The following is an 18,208-nucleotide window of genomic DNA, read 5'->3' on the forward strand; positions in this document are numbered from 1 at the left end:
TCGTTTTATGTTTCCCGCCGTCGTCCTAAATGCCGCGCGGTAGTTGACTATCACTGCGCCAGACGGCAAAACAGCGAAAAGAATCTCCACTGTTATCGTACATTAGACAGGAAATTTTGCATATGTTTGGTGTTGTAACCTCATCTTAAGCCTTCGATATATATTTTCTTTTGTTATTAATGTTTTTTAAGAAACCTTTAAATTTTGCTCCGGAAAGGTAGTGGGCCTTTAACGTTAGTAATGCCAGTTAGATATATTTAAATCTCGGGTAAGGTTTTGAACTTCATCATATTCCCAAAACAAATCTTTTCAACTTAAAGAAGCTATTATGTATTACATATCAAAACAGCTTGTCATACATAATCTTTTATTATTTAGTTATTAAGGTATAAATGTTCCAGTCAGTTCTGATAGGCCTATAATGAGAGTAAATTCCTGAATTTAGTATGACTAGGACATGCGTCTGTCTCTTTTGAACGCTTCCACACTTCTTAGCCACGACTTAGGACATGCGTCTGTCTCTTTTGAACGCTTCCACACTTCTTAGCCACGACTTCTTATACAAGCACTTTAGTGATTTAGATCCGGACACGATTTTGGCGCACGTGTGATACGACAGAATGGCAGAAGAAAAAATAAGCAAAAAGTGGGTCTAATTGTATTTGTTAACCAAAATATTCATTTCAATATATTGTATAATCTTTCAAGTTGTGACATAATTAATAAGATGATGTTAACGCATCAATAATCACTAAATATGCTGGGCCGATTTCTACCGGTTTTGTTGCCGACTCCTGTCACTTCTTGATTACCTAGGGAGAAGTTGCATCATTCTTTGTTTACAAAAGTACAACTTAACTACTCGTTACTTAATTTATTCTCAAGGAAATAATGATCAGTGTGTCATAATTTACACCGAAGTATATGATTAAAACCTCATTATCTTATAAACAGGTTCAGTGATAAATCTACGTGAGCATCCCGAGTCCTCGACTCACAGAATTTTAAAAGGACCCATGAAATTTCTGGAAATGGGTATCTATAACACTGTGGGACCCAATGTTTTCACAAAAACCATTGAGAAGGACCCACGAAAAATAATCGTAGATTGAACACTGCAGGTTGGGAACAACCCTTTATATGGGTAACTGTTACCCATTAAGTAACAGTTACCTGTTTGAGTAAGTTACCCAATTGAGAAATTCTGTGTAAGAAAAATGCATGAAGATGTTTTAAACTTTTTGTTATCAAAATCAGGCGTAACAATTTTGACATGGCACCATTCAAACAATAACACAATGGAATCTCCTCCCTGTAGCAGCAGTACAATGCACTACACTTGAGGACTTCAAGGCACATAATTATATCCCATGTAGCCCTTGAAGCCCTCATGCACTAGTTCTACACACACCTTTTATCTTATATGCTAAAAAAAATCATAAATTTAATCCCTTCACACTCTTGCATCCCTACTGATCACTGTGACGTAATTAACATTTTTTACTGAGCTCACGAAAATCGAAGAAGAATAGTACAATATTTGCTACAACTTATAATACCTAGGTAAATACACGTTTGTGAGCATGATCGAGGCGTGGTTATATACTGCCTGGTGATTGGTTAGTTCTTACCATAATGGTGATATAAATATTTTGTATGCTAATAAACAAGGATTCAAAAGTGAGAAGGATTCGTCACTATCTCTTTACACTACTAAACACCACGTGAGACACCTATGAGCCGGGAATAAAAAACGTTTTTCTCAACAAATACTTGTCTTATCGAGTCAAACAAAACACCAATGTGAAGTTTATTAAATTTCACAACGTTTATAACTTGCCCAATGTCACAGTCCGTGCACAAACATAAAAGCTCCTGCGTTGTACTGCCCCAAAACCCAGTGTGACTTATGATATCCTTCTCATATACGTCCTTGTAATAAGATATAGGTTAACTTTCTCAAAAATTCATGTAATGGAAAATTATGCACATTTTATGAGCTGAATGAGCAGAAAAAATCTGCATGTTTAAAGGTTGAAATCCATAAATATCAGACATATTTTTGGCACAGTACTTTCTATGTGGATAAAATCAATGAGTATGTTTTAACTTTCCTGAAATTGATCTAGATATTCTCATTATGTCTGGATACATACATGTATTTATTATTTACAAACATATACTATATTTCAGAGATGATATGGCAGCTAAGAATAGTAAATCATTAACTTGATCAAGATGGTTTTTACTTTTGACTATACATACACACATTGAATTGTCGAAGTTCCAAATATGGCAAAACAAGAGATAAGCGATACTATAAGTGTTAAGGTTATTTACAATATTGAAAGTATAATGCAATACTACAACATTTTATATGTATATAAAGCTATATACTAAATGATGTAGAAGGTGATGTAATCAGGTGAAATCCTTATTTTTAGTGAACACTACTGATAGGGATTTATGGCTGTTGGTGTAATAGATCAGTCCCCATATAAGAATCACAGCTCGTAGTTTGACAGAAGAATTACATGTGGATGTCGCTAAAGAATGAAGAACTGATATTTTGCTGGGAACATAGTTGTTTTAATTAGAAGTTTTAGTTATTTAAGTAATAATAATAATTGCTCTCAAGCTATAGAATAGTAATGGAAAAAGTTTCTGTGTATCCAGATTTAGCTGCAGGTTATTTGAAAAGCCTAGAAGCTTCAGATTCTACTCTAAGTAAAAAGTAAGTACTAATATAAACCAAAACAAAACCCTTTATGGGTAATGGAAAAGGCCTCAGGGTACCCAGTAATTTCATAAGTCAAATACACATATCAAACACATCAGAAGAGTCTGACATTCACCATTTCAATCATGCAGATTGTCATGCTTTTTCTAATAATCGCACAATAATTTATCAACTGCCAGACTTGTGGCATTAATTTTACCATACTCGAACCTCCAGGGGTTACACTCTCTGACATTATATCCACCCCTACATTATGTCATAGCAAAACTGAAGTCTACAGAACATACTGACAGGTAATGTGGTCTTTTGGTATAAATGTATATCAAAACAATCGAATAACGGTACACGCTTGACTGTGTGGCTTTGAAGTTGATATCACCCTCTTTATACTTGAAAGGAACACTGTAGGCCTATCATTGGTCAGTTTTTTTGTCCTGCCTCCAGTTTTGCCATGACATAGTTCAGGGATGGATATAATAACAGTGTACCTAGTATCGATGATGCATAATTTTACAGAAATATTTCATATGTTTGTGAAACTAATAGTAGATTAATGAGATGAGTTATGAATTTTGAGCAATAATAACACTTTCTTTTATTAAAAAGAAAAAAACTATTAATGTATTATATGTATTTAGATAACTTCACTCCTAAGTAACTGAAACTCTGGATACTATTCAATAATTAGGTGGAAAGATTTTCCTCCTAACAACAAGTTTAGTTGTAATCATATTCAACTCTTTTCAAATTTGTTTCACTATCTCATAAAATTGTCAATTAACCACTGAAGTCCGTTAAACTGAATAATGTAATAACAGCCTATAAGATAGTGATCTAAATTCACAAAATAGATTTTAAGATTATTCTTACAATACCTATTAGCACATGTAATACATTAATGCAGTATTTAGCAGAGTATTTATAAAGCAATGTTTTCATTGTGTATTTTGTATAGGAGCACGGACCCAAGATCACTATGACTATTTTACTGGGGTATTAATCGGCTAGTGGGAGGGACAAGATGTTCGTTTTCGTTATGAAGAGATTTTCCCCTTTGGTGCCTCGTCTATTTAAAATTGTCACCATAGAGACGATGGGTTGCAGATCTGCCAATCCTTCATTTCCTTCAATAAAACAATTCCATTCATCAGCATCTCACAATTTTATGTGCACCAGGTACGATGTATGTCGTGAAATATTTCATACACATGTATTCAAAAATCAAAAACAGTATTACTAGGTAGGAATTTGTGTATACAATGTACAAACAAATATATAAAATGTTTCAGAAAAATCAAGTTCATCTAGGGTGTCAGGACATTACATAATTTCAAACTTTCAAAGATTTTTTTTTTCAATGTGGAAGTGTATAGTGCTGAAGAACTGAATTTATTGTCTAGATTTTGTTTATAATCCATATATAATCTGCTTTTTAGGTAGATTTACATCATGTTATGCAAGATACTTTCAAATGTGTCCCAATTAATAAGGTAAAATTAGTAAATTTATATTTATTGCTTTTTAAATCGTAAGCTTCAGCATTATTATGGTAACTGTGAGGTAGTGCAGTGTCGTAGATCCACAGTTGAATTGCACAACGCTACGCTTGACTTATCCCAAGTGTATTATGATCAGTTGTGGGTCTCCGACGATGAAAGTAATGATGTTTCATCTGCTGTACAGCACTGTTTATTGTTGAAACCGTCGTAAAACTTATCACACTTTTATGTTTAATGTATTTAACATAAGACATTTTGATTACAGTGAGCTTAAGCGCCGTTTGAAGGCAGAGAAAAAGGAACAGGAAAAAAAAGAGAAGGAAAAGAAGGCTGGAGAGACACAGAAAGAATCAAAGCCCAAACTACAACAGGATGATGAGGAGATTGATGCAAATGTAAGTAAAGATTTGAACGGCTAGATAAGGAAATTAAGTATAATTATAATTTTAATTTTATTTAACGAGAAATATTTGGCAGGTTTCTCTGATGATTTGTTTATTTACAGAGCATTGAAAGTGAATATCAAAAAAATTCTCTTCATCTCTACTTGTGGTGCCATTTTAAGTTTCAGAATGTCTAGGAAAGCAACTATGCCAAATAGGGCTGTCATGAGTAGATAATGATATAGTAATACCCTTCAAGATTTTATACCTTTACTTATATCAACTTTTTTCATTGATGTTAGGAATACTTTGCGCTGCGCTCCAACTCTGTGCGACAGTGGAAGGAGAACAATGAGAACCCATATCCTCACAAGTTCCATGTCAGCATGTCCCTGACAGAGTTTATAGACAAGTACAAGGACATCAACTCCGGGGAGATACTCGAGAACTCTGTCAGTGTGTCTGGTAGGTCAAACTAGACAGACCCATCTCAGATCCAATTAGTCCATATCATAGCTTTTAGTTCTAATTTTATCAATCATAATTGTAAGTATCTTGTAGGATAGGAAAAAAGACACATCATTAAGTCCTAGTGCATGGGTTTCGAGGTCCCAAAATGATGTGGGTAACTTATAATTAACTTTGATTAGTCCTACTTACCGATGATTATGATGTCACAAAAATCACGCCAAAGATGACGTCACAATCACTTAGGTGGGATTAATCAACAGTGAATCTGTACTTTATCCATGTCGGTTTGGGATCTCTAAACCTCTGTATTTCAACAGATTGACCTGGATCCATGATAAAAGAATGATAATATCTTGTGTTGATATGTTATATTTGTATTTACAGGTCGCCTTCATTCCAAGAGGATGCAGGGTCCAAAGTTGATATTTTATGATATACGAGGAGAGGGTGTTAAGATACAGATAATGGCTAATGCAAAGTAAGTTTTCAGGAGTTTTTGTCTACATAAAGAAATATGTTTTTCTGGCTTAAGCAACCTGTTTCTTACTATGGTAGGCTTTACAGGGAATATGCTATTCTGTGCCAAGTAGATAAAAAGGAAGTGTATCTCTGATTAATTTCCAATTATCAATTGGTTGTAGACAGCCAATGTTACTTTACTTATCCTTTACTTTTTACATTTCAGATATTATGAATCTGAGGAAGCTTACTTGGACATTAATGACAAATTACGGCGTGGAGATATTGTGGGAGTTGAAGGAAAGCCAGGTAAGCTGATACAGAAACAGCAATGGGGAAGTTCTAGATAATCATTACCTAAATCTGGCTACGGATTTCAAACTTATTCAAATAATAAAGACACTTTCATCAAATTCAATTCCTTATTCTTTATGTATGATTTTGACTATGCTATGTGTAGATGCATGATGAGCCAATTCTGAGTAAAACCATAAAAAAAAAACTTGTGAAATTTCAAATTTAGTTTCATTTCTTATACAATGATCAGGATCCTGAAAAAGATTGTGTTATGGAAAAATGATTATCCAAATTCTTAATATACATATCCTCAAATGAATTTCAGTTTTCACAATTCATTACTGCATTTGTTATGTCATTTTCATAGTAATCTACTATTTCATCAGATTTGATGAGATTTTTCCATAGCTTTGTTATTTTTTATGCACAGGTAAAACAAAGAAGGGTGAACTGAGTATAGTTCCAACCAAAATGGTTCTCCTCACGCCCTGCCTTCATCAGCTGCCTCATCTGTTTTATGGTGTAAAAAACAAGGAGACGCGCTTCAGGCAGCGATACCTGGACCTCATCATCAATGAAACAACAAGACAGAAATTCATAACCAGGGCAAAGATTATTAATTATATGAGAAAGTTTTTAGATGAGATGGGATTTCTAGAGGTGAGCTATGATTTAGTGATATTACTCACATATATCATACTTTTTCTAAAGATTGAGTTTTATTAGCATGGTCATCTGACCTTTTCATTCAAACAACTTCTTCTCAAGAAACAAAAGGCCCAGGGTACTCATTTTTAGCCTGCAGCATGCTGGTATAAAAAGCTACTAAGTTTGCTCAAATGAATGACCTGGGTTTTTCAACGTTTCTGAGGTAAAAAATACTACAACCTTTTAAACAACTAATGGTGTATTATACTTCTCCTTTTTATTGTATTAATAGTCAGATGACCGTTAAAGGGACATGAACCTAAATAAACCATGTAAATTTGAGTAAAATACATATTTAAGACGTGTCAGATACCTTACTAAGTAATAAATATCAATTATTGTGCAAATGTGTCAAATAAAATAATTATAATGGAAATTCCATCTTTCTGTATTTTGAACCGGCCCGGTCAAATTTTGTAACGATAGTAGTGTTGAACTTTACAGGGTTCGCACAGGCTTGAAAAGGCCTGGAATTTTGAGTGTCTGCCTTGAAAGGCCTTGAAATTGATATATGGCCTTGAAAGGCCTTGAAAAAAAATGGTCGTATAGCCTTGAAAACATAATTATAGGCCTTGAATTTATTTAATCTATCACAGACACCTTCTAATTTTGGTGGTTAATTGTAGAAAAATCGTTAAAAAAATCTTAACCCTTAGCACGCTTATCACGGCATATTGACAAGAAAATGAAAATGACGTTTGTGGAGTCTCTAGAATGTACCACCTGTTATCGGTAATATGATACTCACTATTTAATAAGAGGAGAATCAGGGTCTTCTGTGGGTTTGTTATTTATGAGGGGTTAAGTAATAATAAGATAGACAGATAACCGAGCTAGATCAGTCAGCATCACTAACCGGCTACAAAAACATGGCGGGGAGCCTGGCTATCGTCAGCAGGTGAGGACAATAATGATGACTGCATTTTGATATCATATTAGATTCTGACAGTGAATTGGATTAGTTTAATCGTTTTCTTTAGATATCGTTCAAGGCAATTTATAGTTAAAGATCGGCAGTTTGAGATGGTAAAATCATAGTTAAATATCGATATTTTGAGACGGTACAATCTCCAAAATATTGGGACCTTCTTACAGATGTTGAGATAGGGTGAGGAGGGATGGTTATGAGTTAGATGTAGCGATGTATGGGAAAGTAGAGGAATTGAAGAATCTGTAATGTCAATCTTGTTCAAGCAAATTGAAGTTATAACGGAAGACTAAGATGTGATGGTTAGATTGAAATTTCTCAAATTATTTGTTCACGTAAAAATGTCTGCAAATTCATCAGATATCATCAATATAAAGGATTAATGTGAGAAGAATGAAATAAACATTTTTATTTCCTTGTCAATATGAAATTCTTATGCTTATAATATGGCTATAAATGCCTTGAATTTTATCATGAAAAGCCTTGAAAAAGCCTTGAAAAGCCTTGAATTTCACATCTTGATTCCTGTATGAACTTTGCTTTAGTGACCTCCCACAATGCACTGCATATGTAAACAAAATGGTGGGTCAAACGTGGGTGAAGAACACAAACGAATTCCGATAGAAAACAGTGCATGTCAAGAGTTAGTAACGTGCGCGATTGGGAAAGTAGGTAAATATAAAAGGATCACTGAAATGCATGACGGGAGCAACTCCCCACTTTTTACTTGCATGACGTACATCTGTGCAATAAGTCAAGAACCTCCCTCCGCGGTGCCCTGTCGAATGAAAAGTCTTGTTTGACTTTTGACTTATCATTCTTACGCTAAATACAAATTGTTTTATAACAAATATGGCTTAAACTTCATTTGTCAACCATCGTAAATTAGAAAAATAATCTTAAAATGTGGAAAACTTATATTCCTTGACATGTCAGCAAGTTTGTTGTTCATTATAACCTCGCTTTCTGCCAGCTTTCGTTTTGTGTTCCAAAAATAGAATATGACAGTCTATTTTTATCATTTTTGAGGTAGGTATTCCCCACGTTTTCCTGCTATTTTAGATAACCGATCATTGTAATAAAATATTCAATAAACATCTGAAAACCATATCTAAGCATACAGAACAACTTATCTAAGGTTCATGTCCCTTTAAGGCCTATGGGTTCTCTTGTTGTTTCAATTTTATATTTCATGACAACCAAAGTTTCATTAAAGGTCAAATCAGATTTTGTTTGCAAACAAAAGCTAGAGTGTATAGCTGAGCACTGACCTATGTAACTGGCAACTGACCAGGATGGACGTATAAAACAAACTGTGCCATATTCCGTATTTATGATGAAATCTTATTTTCAATTTTGTCTCATTTTCTAGTTACAACTGAATCTTCAGAAACGTCCTTTAATAAGTGAATAGGCAGTTGCGAAAACTGATGTTTTTGTTTATGCACATAAAATAGATAGTATTGCTGTTTTAATCGTACAGGTGGAGACGCCATTAATGAACATGATTCCTGGTGGGGCTACAGCTAAACCCTTTATCACTCATCACAATGAACTCAACATGGATCTGTTTATGAGAGTAGCACCTGAGCTTTACCTCAAAGTAAGTCTCACTCACTAACACATCATTTTCATATCAGGTTGTAGCAAACAAAATTGTGTTGTATCGTAGGATTGAAAGTTATTTTTATTCAAATCGCCCTGCGTCCCTGGTCCGTCGTCCGTCGTCCGCCATCCGTCATCCGTCCGTAAACAATGCTTGTTATCGCTATTTCTTAAAAACTGCTGCAGGGATTTTGTTCAAACTTCACATGGAGGGTCCCCTTGGTCCATATTTGTGCCATACAGATTTTGAGGCTGATCGGAAAAACAAGATGGCCGCCATACAGCCATCTTTGATTTTGGCAGTTGAAGTTTGTTATCGATATTTCTTGAGAACTACTGAAGGGATTTTGTTCAAACTTCACATGGAGGTTACCCTTGGTACCTAGTTGTGCCATACAGATTTTGAGGCTGATCGGAAAAACAAGATGGCCGCCAGGCAGCCATCTTTGATTTTGGCAGTTGTAGTTTGTTATCGATATTTCTTGAGAACTACTGAAGGGATTTTGTTCACACTTCACATGGAGGTTACCCTTGGTCCCTATTTGTACCATACAGATTTTGAGGCTGATAGGAAAAACAAGATGGCCGCCAGGCTGCCATCTTGGATTTTGATAGTTAAGGTTTGATATCCCCATTTCTCAAAAAGTGCTGAAGGGATCTTTCTCAAATTTAATATGTAGGTTCCCCTAGGGCCCTTGTTGTGCATATTGCATTTTTGGACCAATCGGTGAACAAGATGGCCGCCATCTTGGATTTCGATAGTTAAAGTTTGTTATGGCTATTTCTCAGATAGTACTGAAGGGATCTGTCTCAAATTTCATATGTAGGTTCCCCTAGGGACTTAGTTGTGCATTTTGCATTTTGGGAACGATCAGTTAACAAGATGGCCGCCAGGCAGCCATCTTGGATTTTGTTATTCAAAGTTTGTTATCGCTGTACTGAAGGGATCTGTCTCAAAATTCATATGTAGGTTCCCCTAGGGCCCTAGTTGTGCATATTATGATTTGGGACCGATCGGGCAACAAAATTGCTGTCAGGCAGCCATCTTGGATTTTTATATTCAAAGTTTGTTATCGCTATTTCTCAGAAAGTATTGAATGGATCTTTCTCAAATTTCACATGTAGGTTCCCCTAGGGCCCTAGTTGTGCATATTGTGATTTGGGACCGATTGATCAACAAGATGGCCGCCAAGGAGTCATCTTGGATTTTGATAGTTGAAGTTTGTTACCGCTATTTCTCAAAAGGTACTGAAGCGATCTGTCTCAAATTTTATATGTAGTATGTTTGAAAAAGTTTAAAAAGTAGAGAAAAGATCCATCTTTCCTTTGTCAGATATAGATCATTCTTTGGTGGGCGCCAAGATCCCTCTGGGATCTCTTTTTTCAAATGTACACTTGACGTAATTAATACCTTGACACAGCTGTAAACACGACATAATTAAAACCCTTTAAAATGATTTGTGTTGTAGATGTTAGTTGTTGGTGGTATAGATCGAGTGTATGAAATTGGCCGACAGTTCAGAAATGAGGGAATTGACCTTACACATAATCCAGAGTTCACGACGTGTGAGTTTTATATGGCCTATGCTGATTATGAAGACCTCATGAAGATCACAGAAAATCTTGTTTCAGGTAAGATAATCATGTAACCAATCAAGAGGCAGTTTTATGTTAAACTACTGTACATGTTGGAACATTTTCCATACAGGGTTTTAATACTATGCCATACGCATGGAAATAACCAAATAGAAAAGATCAATATTGAATTATAACACCTGCAGTGCTCCAGCAAAAGGCTACGGCAAGTGCAATTACCACAATCTGAACTAAACTTTTGGTGTTATTGATGTCTTAGTTTGTAAAAGTACTAACCAGTTAGTAATATTTAACAAATCCTTTTTTCAATGGGCTTAATATTAATTTCTCGTTTGTTTGAAGTGCAATTCCTCCATAACATTCTGCTACATTGTGTATTGCTTGTCATCTATATTTCAAATAAAGAGCTCTTCTCATGATAAAATATTAGCTAAGTTCTAGAATGTTGTGCACACATTAGTACATTTGATCAGGGGAGTCTAGAGTTAAGGATTGTTGGTACATTTGATCAGGGGAGTCTGGAGTTTAGGATTGTTGGTACATTTGATCAGGGGAGTCTGGAATTTAGGATTGTCGGTACATATGATCAGGGAGTCTGGAGTTTAGGATTGTTGGTACATTTGATCAGGGGAGTCTGGAATTTATGATTGTCGGTACATATGATCAGGGAGTCTGGAGTTTAGGATTGTTGGTACATTTGATCAGGGGAGTCTGGAATTTATGATTGTCGGTACATATGATCAGGGAGTCGGGAGTTTAGGATTGTTGGTACATTTGATCAGGGGAGTCTGGAATTTAGGATTGTCGGTACATATGATCAGGGAGTCTGGAGTTTAGGATTGTTGGTACATTTGATCAGGGGAGTCTAGAGTTTAGGATTGTTGGTACATATGATGAGGGGAGTCTGGAGTTTAGAACTGTCGTTACATATGATCAGGGGAGTCTGTAGTTTAGGATTGTCGGTACATATGATCAGGGGAGTCTGGAGTTTAGGATTGTTGGTACATATGATCAGGGAGTCTGGAGTTTAGGATTGTCGGTACATTTGATCAGGGAGTCTGGAGTTTAGGATTGTCGGTACATATGATCAGGGGAGTCTGGAGTTTAGGATTGTCGGTACATATGATCAGGGAGTCTGGAGTTTAGGATTGTCGGTACATATGATCAGGGAGTCTGGAGTTAGGATTGTCGGTACATTTGATCAGGGGAGTCTAGAGTTTAGGATTGTCGGTACATTTGATCAGGGGAGTCTGGAGTTTAGGATTGTCGGTACATTTGATCAGGGGAGTCTGGAGTTTAGGATTGTTGGTACATATGATCAGGGGAGTCTGGAGTTTAGGATTGTCGTTAATCTGTGTTAAGTATTAAGTAAATTGGTTGTGTCCTCGGTACATATGATCAGGGGAGTCTGGAGTTTAGGATTGTCGTTAATCTGTGTTAAGTATTAAGTAAATTGGTCGTGTCCTCAGGGATGGTAAAGTATGTGACGGGAGGCTACAAGGTGAAGTACCATCCAGAGGGACCAGACGGACCAGAATGGGAAGTGGACTACTCCCCACCCTTCAAGAGAGTCAGCATGATCCCAGAACTAGAGAAAATACTTACTGTCAAGTTCCCAGCAGCTACGGAGTTTGCCTCGGAAGGTAGGTTCCGAGTCACTCACACTAACTGGGTGTAATTATATCGATGAGATAGTTAAATGTGTTATTAGGCACAGACTTTTCTCAGACATATAAAGCATTAGTTAGAGAATATTACTATTAAATGAATTATAGTTAGTTACAGAGCTTCAGATGAACGGTGCGCCCATGCCAATCCTGCAATTTTTTTATTTTTTTTGAATGACGCACAAAATTCCTTCTGCATGCGTCAATCAGCACAATGCAAATATAAGCTAAAACGATAGTAACTGCGAACAGCAAGTTAGTGCCCATTCTGTAAAATCATGTAACCACTTTCTGCATATGCCGAGTCTATCAGATCCAGACAGACAGACCAAGAAGGAATGTTAGCATGGATAAATTTATCATAGAATCAATGAGTTATTTCATAGACTTTGCAAAATCTAGTGGGTTTATTAGCTCACCTGGTCCAAAGGACCGAGGTGAGCTTATGGGATACTGCAGCGTCCGGCGTCCGTCAACAATCGACTTCTTCTCCATAACCGCTGGTCGGATTTCAATAAAATTTGACTTGTAGCATCCTTATGGGCTACTAACTGAAAATTGTACAAATGATGGGGCTGACCCCCCCAGGGGCCTGAGGGGCGGGGCCAAAAGGGGTCAATTTGGCTATTTCCATATAAACGACTTCTTCTCTGAAACCAAGCATGGGATAGCACCCATAATGCAATGGTAGCATCCTTATAGGGTGGGGATTCAAAATTGTACAAATGATGGGGCTGACCCCCCGGGGGCCTGAGGGGCGGGGTCAATTTGGCTATTTCCATATAAACGACTTCTTCTCTGAAACCAAGCATGGGATAGCACCCATAATGCAGTGATATCATCCTTATAGGGTGGGGATTCAAAATTGTACAAATAATGGGGCTGCCCCCCCGGGGGCCTGAGAGGCGGGGTCAAAAGGGGCCAATTTGGCTATTTCCATATAAACGACTTCTTCTCTGAAACTAAGTATGGTATAGCACCCATAATGCAATGGTAGCATCCTTATAGGGTGGGGATTCAAAATTGTGCAAATGATAGGGCTGACCCCCCGGGGGCCTGAGGGGCGGGGTCAAAAGGGGTCAATTTGGCTATTTCCGTATAAATGACTTCTTCTCTAAAACTAAGCATGGTATAGCACCCATAATGCAATGGTAGCATCCTTATAGTATGGGGATTCAAAATTGTGCAAATGATAGGGCTGACCCCCGGGGGCCTGAGGGGCGGGGTCAAAAATGGTCAATTTCCATATAAATGACTTTTTCTCTGCAACTTAACATGGGATTGCACTCATAATGCAATGGTTACATCCTTAAAGGGTTTGGATTCAAAATTTTGCAAATGATGGGGCTGACCCCCCCAGGAGCCTGAAGGGTGGGGTCAAAAGGGGTCAATTTAGCTATTTCCATATAAACGACTTCTTCTCTGCAACTAAGAATGGAAGAGCACTTATAATGCAATGGTAGCATCCTTAAAGGGTTGGGATTTGAAATTGTACAAATGATAAGGCTGACCCCCGGGGCCTTAAACGGCAATAGGTGCGAGGTCAAAAAGGTCAATTAGGCTACTATTTTCATATAAATTACTTTGTCTCTGAACCTATGTATTGGATAGCATATTTGTATGGTATCAATAGCATCATTGTATGGTTGTGATTCAAAATTAAACTTTGGGGTTATGATGCTTACTTTCAGTATACAATAAATGTTATTGAAAAATAGAAATGCAGTTATATGGGTTAATTGAATAGTTTGTATCAAATCTGATACAAATTTTCTTTTATTTACTCATTAACATACAAAGCAACATGAGTAAACAATCACAAAATAAGCTGGCCCATGGTTTCGAAAAATGACCAGCTCTTTTTGGCTCTGATGGACCTGATGATCCATGCTCATGCAAAATCATCTGAAGCTCTGTAGTTATACAGATCCCAAGCACTTCAATTTTGATAATGAATGGGCTGGTGGTTGTGGTGTTGTCTGATATACAGCTATGTGTATTAGGATTCACCATTGTGTTAAGAGACTGTAGAAACTGCTTTGTTGACATGTAGTTAATAGGGTTTTCTCCAGGATTTCTACTTTCCTCCTCGTCCTTTAAAACATGGGTTATCTTTTATGATTCCTCGATTACATTCACTTACACATAGGATTAAAAACACATAAAGGAGAAAAATAATGGATATATCTTAAACTGTAAAACTCAGCTGGAAAATTACCTTTTAGTATAATTCATACGACACGATTCAAACCAGTTTTATTTAATGCAAGTTGCACTCTCATTCAGAATGAAATAAATGATACTGTTACAATAAATTCTTATGTCTATAACATAGACTACCTTTTCTATACACATGTTCATTAATTTTTTTAGGCACAAAGAAGTTTTTAGATGATCTCTGTGTCAAACATGGAGTTGAGTGTTCCCCACCAAGGACGGCGGCCCGGTTACTAGACAAGCTAGTAGGAGAGTACATCGAGGAGAAGTGTATTAACCCTACCTACATCATAGAACACCCCCAGGTCATGAGTCCACTAGCCAAGTGGCACCGGTCCATCCCAGGCTTAACAGAGAGGTTTGAACTGTTTACGTGTAAGAAGGAAATCTGTAACGCCTACACTGAGTTGAACGACCCAGTGGTACAGAGAGAGAGGTTCGCACAGCAAGCTCAGGTAAGTGTCATACCAATAGCATGATGTCATCCTTGGGGGAAGGGGAACAGAACCTGTATAAATTTTGGCTCTGACCCCCCCCCTGGACCAGGAGGGGCGGGTTCCAATAGGGGAAATAGAGGTAAATCCTATAAATCGCTACTTGTCCTAGAGTTCTGCATGGATTGTAACCAAATTTGGCCACAAACATCCTTGGGGGAAGGGGAACAGAACTTGTATAAATTTTGGCTCTGACCCCCGGGGGGTAGGAGAGGCGAAGCCCAATAGGGAAATAAGAGGTAAATATTCAAATTCCTTCAGAAAAGAAACAATGAACCTGTATTCAGAACATGACTTGACATTACAAACCAGGTGAGCGACACAGGCCCTCTGGGCCTCTTGTTTAAAGATGCTCCACCGCCGACAGAGCATAAATGATATTCATCATTTGAACAATAATTGGTGTTTAATCGTGTATATATATGTCTAATTAACACAAAAACTAATATAAAATAATTTATTTTGCCTTTGGTGCATGCGCAATCAGTACTTCATTCCACAAGGTCACAGGGGTCGAAATGGTTAAAATCTTTAAATGACTATATGTTGTATAGTCAGATGACCGCTAAGGCCCATGGGTCTTTTGTTCTAAAATATGTTGTATATTTGGAGACCTTGTGTTAACTGTTGATATTTGGTGACCTTGTGTTTACTGTTAATATTTGGTGACCTTTTGTTTACTGTTGATATTTGGTGACCTTTTGTTTACTGTTGATATTTTGTGACCCTGTGTTTACTGTTGACATTTGGTGACCTTGTGTTTACTGTTGATATTTGGTGACCCTGTGTTTACTGTTGATATTTGGTGACCTTTTGTTTACTGTTGATATTTAGTGACCCAGTGTTTACTGTTGATATTTGGTGACCTTGTGTGTACTGTAGATATTTGGTGACCTTGTGTTTACTGTTGATATTTGGTGACCTTGTGTTTACTGTTGATATTTGGTGACCTAGTGTTTACTGTTGATATTTGGTGACCCTGTGTTCACTGTTGATATTTGGTGACACTGTGTTTACTGTTGATATTTGGTGACCCTGTGTTTACTGTTGATGTTTGGTGACCTTGTGTTTAGTGTTGATATTTGGTGACCTTGTGTTTACTGTTGATATTTGGTGACCCTGTGTTTACTGTTGATGTTTGGTGACCCTGTGTTTACTGTTGATGTTTGGTGATCCTGTGTTTACTGTTGATATTTGGTGACCCTATGTTTACTGTTGATATTTGGTGACCCTGTGTTGATTGGTGATATTTGGTGACCTTGTGTTTACTGTTGATATTTGGTGACATTGTGTTTACTGTTGATGTTTGGTGACCCTGTTTACTGTCGATATTTGGTGACCTTGTATTAACTGTTGATATTTGGTGACCCAGTGTTTACTGTTGATATTTGGTGACCTTGTGTTTACTGTTGATATTTGGTGACCTTTTGTCCACTGTTTACTTACATTGATTCTGGTTTAACAGGACAAGGCTGCCGGTGATGACGAGGCGATGTTTGTAGATGATAATTTCTGTACTTCCCTGGAGTATGGACTGCCGCCTACTGCAGGCTGGGGAATGGGTATAGACAGACTGTGTATGTTCCTCACAGACTCCAATAACATTAAGGTACGTCGCACGTCTCCTCAATTTCTTTATCCAAAACGGCACTAAACTTTGATAACATTACAAGCTTGGCCAGACCATATAATTAATCTATAACATGTTTTATTAAATACTTTACTTGATGCTAATGTTTCTGTTTGATATGAATATTTCTTTGCAAGTTAAATATTTCCTAAAGGTAGCTTCATAAACAAGAGTAAGGTATTTATTGGATGTTGTGATATGTTTGATACTAAAGTAAATGTGTTTGTTTAATTCACACTTTGTCATTGGCTGTAACCACAACAGTAGTCGCTCTTCGTGAATTCTAAGTCAATTAAAATCATTAAGCTATTGAATAATTATCTTCCCTACATTTCTCTATTTCTCGCATTATTATAGGAGGTGCTACTATTCCCTGCCATGAAGCCTGATGATCAGAAGAAGGGAGCAACAGAAGGGGAGGAAACTCCAGCTGATAAAGCACCGGCATCATGAAATAGAGTTATCGTTCTTAGGACATTATAATTTTACCCCAATTATCAACTGACATTCGATGCATGTAACTATGGCAATTTAATAATTGAGCAAGTTACATAAATTTTGAAGACATTAGATAATTATTTATTGCAATTCATGAATTTTTCACTACCTGTTTCACAAATCTTCAAAGTGTAATTAACAGTCCTAATTCTGAGGATAATATCTTCTTACGCTGCCTTTAATAGTAGAAACGATCCATGCTTTGGATGTGGAATGAAAGAGTACTGCCTGAATAGTTGATATGTATAATAACATAACATTAGAATAAAGCAAGTAGTCTTGTTACCTTTAAACCACAAACAACAATGTGTACAACAACTTTGTGACACGACAGGAGTATCATCTTATTGTAACATAAGTAGTATCAGACATATATCAAACATACACTTATATTATGATGAATAGATGATTCATTCATAGACTTAAAAGGTTATTATGGGTATGCATTGCCATCATGATTAAAACATTATATATGTAACAATAGTCAGATCAGTTGCAAATACTTTCCTGTGTAAATTGATCATTGTTTCAGTGACATGTTTGTTTATTCCTGATGTCATAATAAAAGTGCTTTATTGAATAGATTTATTTCCTAACTTATTTGTGTGTTCACTGTACTGAAGATTCATGTCAGTCTTTGCTATATTGAAATCAAAGGCCAAGAATTATAAGGCTCTTGTCTTAGTCACAGACTAAAGTAAATCTGTCTGTAAACAGGTTTTGACTGTTCATCAGGAAAACAACAGACTATAATAGACTGAACAGACAATAATTGAAGAACCAAAATCATCAGGCCTGTTGTTTAAATGACGATTAGCCTAATTACATTATAAGCAAAATTTTCATTTCTCATTTGCTGCAATTCATATTAATATATTTTGTAAAGTTGGCAAGTAAATGGAGTGTTTTAGAAAGCAATTCATATTTATAGATTTAACAGAAATTGTCTTTATTTTGACTGTTGTTGAAGGGATTAGCCTAATCATCTTTTGAACAACTGTGAAGCTTTTACACAA

The 18,208-nt window shown here is 36.5% G+C and overlaps 1 protein-coding gene across 2 annotated transcripts; it reads left to right on the forward strand.

Moving 5' to 3' along the window:
* The first annotated feature begins 521 nt into the window (after positions 1-521).
* Positions 522-17,776, forward strand: LOC138316240 (lysine--tRNA ligase-like). Of its 2 annotated transcripts, XM_069257849.1 has the most exons (13): positions 522-646; positions 3,696-3,916; positions 4,505-4,634; positions 4,925-5,087; positions 5,478-5,571; positions 5,779-5,861; positions 6,280-6,509; positions 8,969-9,088; positions 10,560-10,722; positions 12,156-12,329; positions 14,727-15,025; positions 16,530-16,673; positions 17,052-17,776. In XM_069257849.1, the coding sequence occupies exons 2-13, from the start codon at positions 3,762-3,764 to the stop codon at positions 17,145-17,147; spliced, it is 1,851 nt and encodes a 616-aa protein (XP_069113950.1). In that variant the 5' UTR covers positions 522-646; positions 3,696-3,761; the 3' UTR covers positions 17,148-17,776. The 2 variants fall into 2 exon arrangements, with proteins under 2 accessions (XP_069113950.1, XP_069113952.1); XM_069257851.1 differs by lacking the exon at positions 3,696-3,916 and having other exon boundaries at positions 528-646.
* Positions 17,777-18,208: the final 432 nt, after the last annotated feature.

Source organism: Argopecten irradians, chromosome 2, assembly GCF_041381155.1.
Source record: "Argopecten irradians isolate NY chromosome 2, Ai_NY, whole genome shotgun sequence".
Taxonomy (NCBI): Eukaryota; Metazoa; Mollusca; class Bivalvia; order Pectinida; family Pectinidae; genus Argopecten; species Argopecten irradians.